This window comes from Phalaenopsis equestris, unplaced genomic scaffold (genome assembly GCF_001263595.1).
Source record: "Phalaenopsis equestris unplaced genomic scaffold, ASM126359v1 Scaffold208779, whole genome shotgun sequence".
Taxonomy (NCBI): Eukaryota; Viridiplantae; Streptophyta; class Magnoliopsida; order Asparagales; family Orchidaceae; genus Phalaenopsis; species Phalaenopsis equestris.
Genome location: NW_018228008.1, coordinates 1 through 2,945, shown reverse-complemented (window position 1 = coordinate 2,945; position 2,945 = coordinate 1). Strand labels below are relative to the sequence as shown.

Here is a 2,945-nt window from a genome sequence, read left to right as displayed (position 1 = left end):
GTAAGCAAATCCCAAACTTGCAGTAGTAGCGGTAGTGGCATAAATGATGATACCCTGATAGATCAAAGCTCCAATATTGATGAGCTTGCCTTCTTGAATACAATAGTTCAATGTTGCTCTCTCTCTGGTAGCTTCGCTGAGATGATTTGTTGGTAATAGACAGGCTGAAATAAAATAGTGCCATGTCATTGAAGGTGCACTTAACTTTGACGTTGAAAAGTTGACTCTCTCTCATTTGTAATTTTCTAGAGCCCTCTTCCAACAGTCAAATAGGAGATAATTTCATCTTGTTCCATCTCAGTCGGACTTTAGTTCACATAAAAAGACAAAGTATCAGGTGGTAGATAGTAAAACATATTAATTATCTCTTGTGAAAAAGGTACCAATTTTGCTCTAACCATGACTCAATCATCTTCAACCTCAGAAAGGTTAGCATAAAACTCCCTAACTATAGAAATAAAAGCTACAATAGAAAAATAGCAGAATCGTTCCCATTGTCGATGAACGATCAGTTCTTTTATGGATCCACTTGGATTTGCTCTTGTGGACTAAGTTTTGATGTGATGATTTTCTCCAGAGATGTGTCAATGGGAGCGCCAATTACGTGACGAGGAGAGGGGAATAGGTGAGCTTGGGGCTAAATCAGATGGTGATTGTTCCCATTAGCTGGATTGTGTTATCTATTTCGCCTAAAATTGGATCCATATAGTTGAGCCAATAAAAAGAACTAATTTTTTATAAGATGCCAGTGGAAGGAAGCTAAACATTTGTGATGCAAGCATAAGGCTGCACCCATCAATTTCTCCTTAGATCCTACATTAGATTGGTGGGAAGTCTTATGGATTTGGTCAATCCTTTTTTTTTTATCACGTATCCTCCACAATGAAGATTTTTATACCGAAGGAATGAAACTTCCAATGCATGAGAAGAATCTAAATTCATGGCACCAACGTTTTTTGTTATATTAACTTTACATACTTTTTTCAGGAAATCACATTGACGGAATTCCATTTTGGAGGCAAAGAAGAAAATCCGAGACCCTTCGTGCACAATATATAAATACCAAGGAACTTAGGCATGATTGTTTGGCTGTTTAGTTGCTAATCTAGCCTGGTTTTATTTCCTTCTCAGCGATGACTTCTTTTACTCAGGATATGTGTGGGGACCTGGAATGTTGGTGGTAAACTTCCCCATGATGATCTTGATATGAAGGACTGGCTCGACATGGAGGAGCCTGCTGATATATATGTGCTGGGGTAATTTTTTTATGATACAAGTTTTGGATTTATGGAAATTCAACAAAATCAGAATGTTATCATACAAGCTTTTAGTTTTATGCAAGATCTTTGAAGTAATTTGCATATTACCATTTCAAAGTAATAAAATTCAAAGTTAGCATCTGAATTCCAACACTAGATAATTTGAAAGTTTATATTGTTGTATTTTTCAAGAATGTGGATATAATTAATAGGCCAGACCATTGGAGAGAAATTTCACAATTATGCTATTATAAACGTATTTGGAAAAATATGCTGGAAACACCACCTTAGAAGGGGAATTTAGTAAATGTGCAGTCACCACCTTAAGGAAGAGAACTAAATGTGCAAAAACTTTCACAATTTTGCACATTTAGTTCTCTTCCTTAAGGTGGTGTTTTAATCCACTAAACTAAACTTAGCTTCACTCCACAATAACTTCAAAAATCAAGTTTAATCCACTAAACTTAACTCTTATAAGTATAAACTACACTTTTTATGCAATTTCTATAGATTTTTCCTCATCTTTCCCCATGAATAGTAATTTTTTAATTCTTCCAAATCTACTCAAAATACATGGTGAAAATCTAAAATTTTTACATAGAAGTGAAGCTCTTACCTCAAGAAATCTGAATCTAGCAATTTTTTCTCAATTCCACCAAGAAATCTCCACAAAATAGCTTGCCCTAGCCTCCAAAATTGCAAAATCGAGAGGATGAAGGTGCCAACGAGAGTAAAAATGGCAATTTTTGGGTTTGTTTTTCACTTTTAATCGTTTGTGAACCAGTTTTCATGAACTGGCGCTTAAGCGCGGATTAGTGGCACTTAGGCGCCTGCCTCTAGGGTTACATCGCGCTTAAGCACAAGAATGTGGCGCTTAGGCGCCAATGCATGGTTTTTTATAATTTTGAACTCAAGTAAAATGCACTATAAGCCTATGTATACCACCCCTAAATGGTCTCATAACACTTAAATGACTATTTTCCTCTCCCTTAACTCTCCTTTTTCTTTAAATTCTTCAAAATACCTAATTTGATTCAAGGCTAAGAATATCACAATTTTTCAAAAAAATAAACATATACATTCATTCACAAACAAGTACAAATACGTATAACACTTAGTTCTCACTCCGAATAGTCTCGAATGAGGAAATCTTCTAAATACAAACACTAAACAAATGAACATAAACTCCCAAAAATAGTATTTACCTCTTAACACATAACACATTAAACAATGACTCTAACCAACAAACTTTAACATAGAAATTAATTCCATTCTTCATTTGTTGCGACAAACTCTGGTCTTTCATTAGTCTGTCCCAGGGCCATCAGAATATAAAGTTGATAAAATAGACGGTGGTGGTGTGCTTTGATACTATATTCTTCTATCCATTTCTGTTTAAGATACATCTCCTTATCTGCTTCCTCTATATAACTAGTATGGCTAAATTGTATTTTCAATTGCTATCCAATATGCTCCAGATGTGCATGAATCTCAATTACCTTTGTCTTTAGTAAAACCATGACAGTCTCAATTTTGTTGACCATTTCAGATTTACCTTTAATACTAATGGCTAAGAAGCCATTATGCATTTGTTGTGCACTCTGACTAATGAATTTATTCCTCATGATATCTTCCTTCTTCTTCAAATCCATCTCCTTGTTGACCTCACTTTTGGTTGAGGTCTAG

At 35.0% G+C, this 2,945-nt stretch overlaps 1 protein-coding gene across 1 annotated transcript; it reads left to right on the top strand.

The window, feature by feature from the left end:
• Window positions 1–549: 549 nt before the first annotated feature.
• Window positions 550–1,256, top strand: LOC110036574 (type IV inositol polyphosphate 5-phosphatase 3-like; the record flags this gene model as incomplete). The annotated part of the gene is made up of 3 exons (XM_020741050.1): window positions 550–625; window positions 988–1,075; window positions 1,152–1,256. Coding segments are annotated over exons 1-3 (239 nt in total), but the record flags the coding sequence as incomplete, so codon positions are not given.
• Between the last annotated feature and the right edge of the window lie 1,689 nt (window positions 1,257–2,945).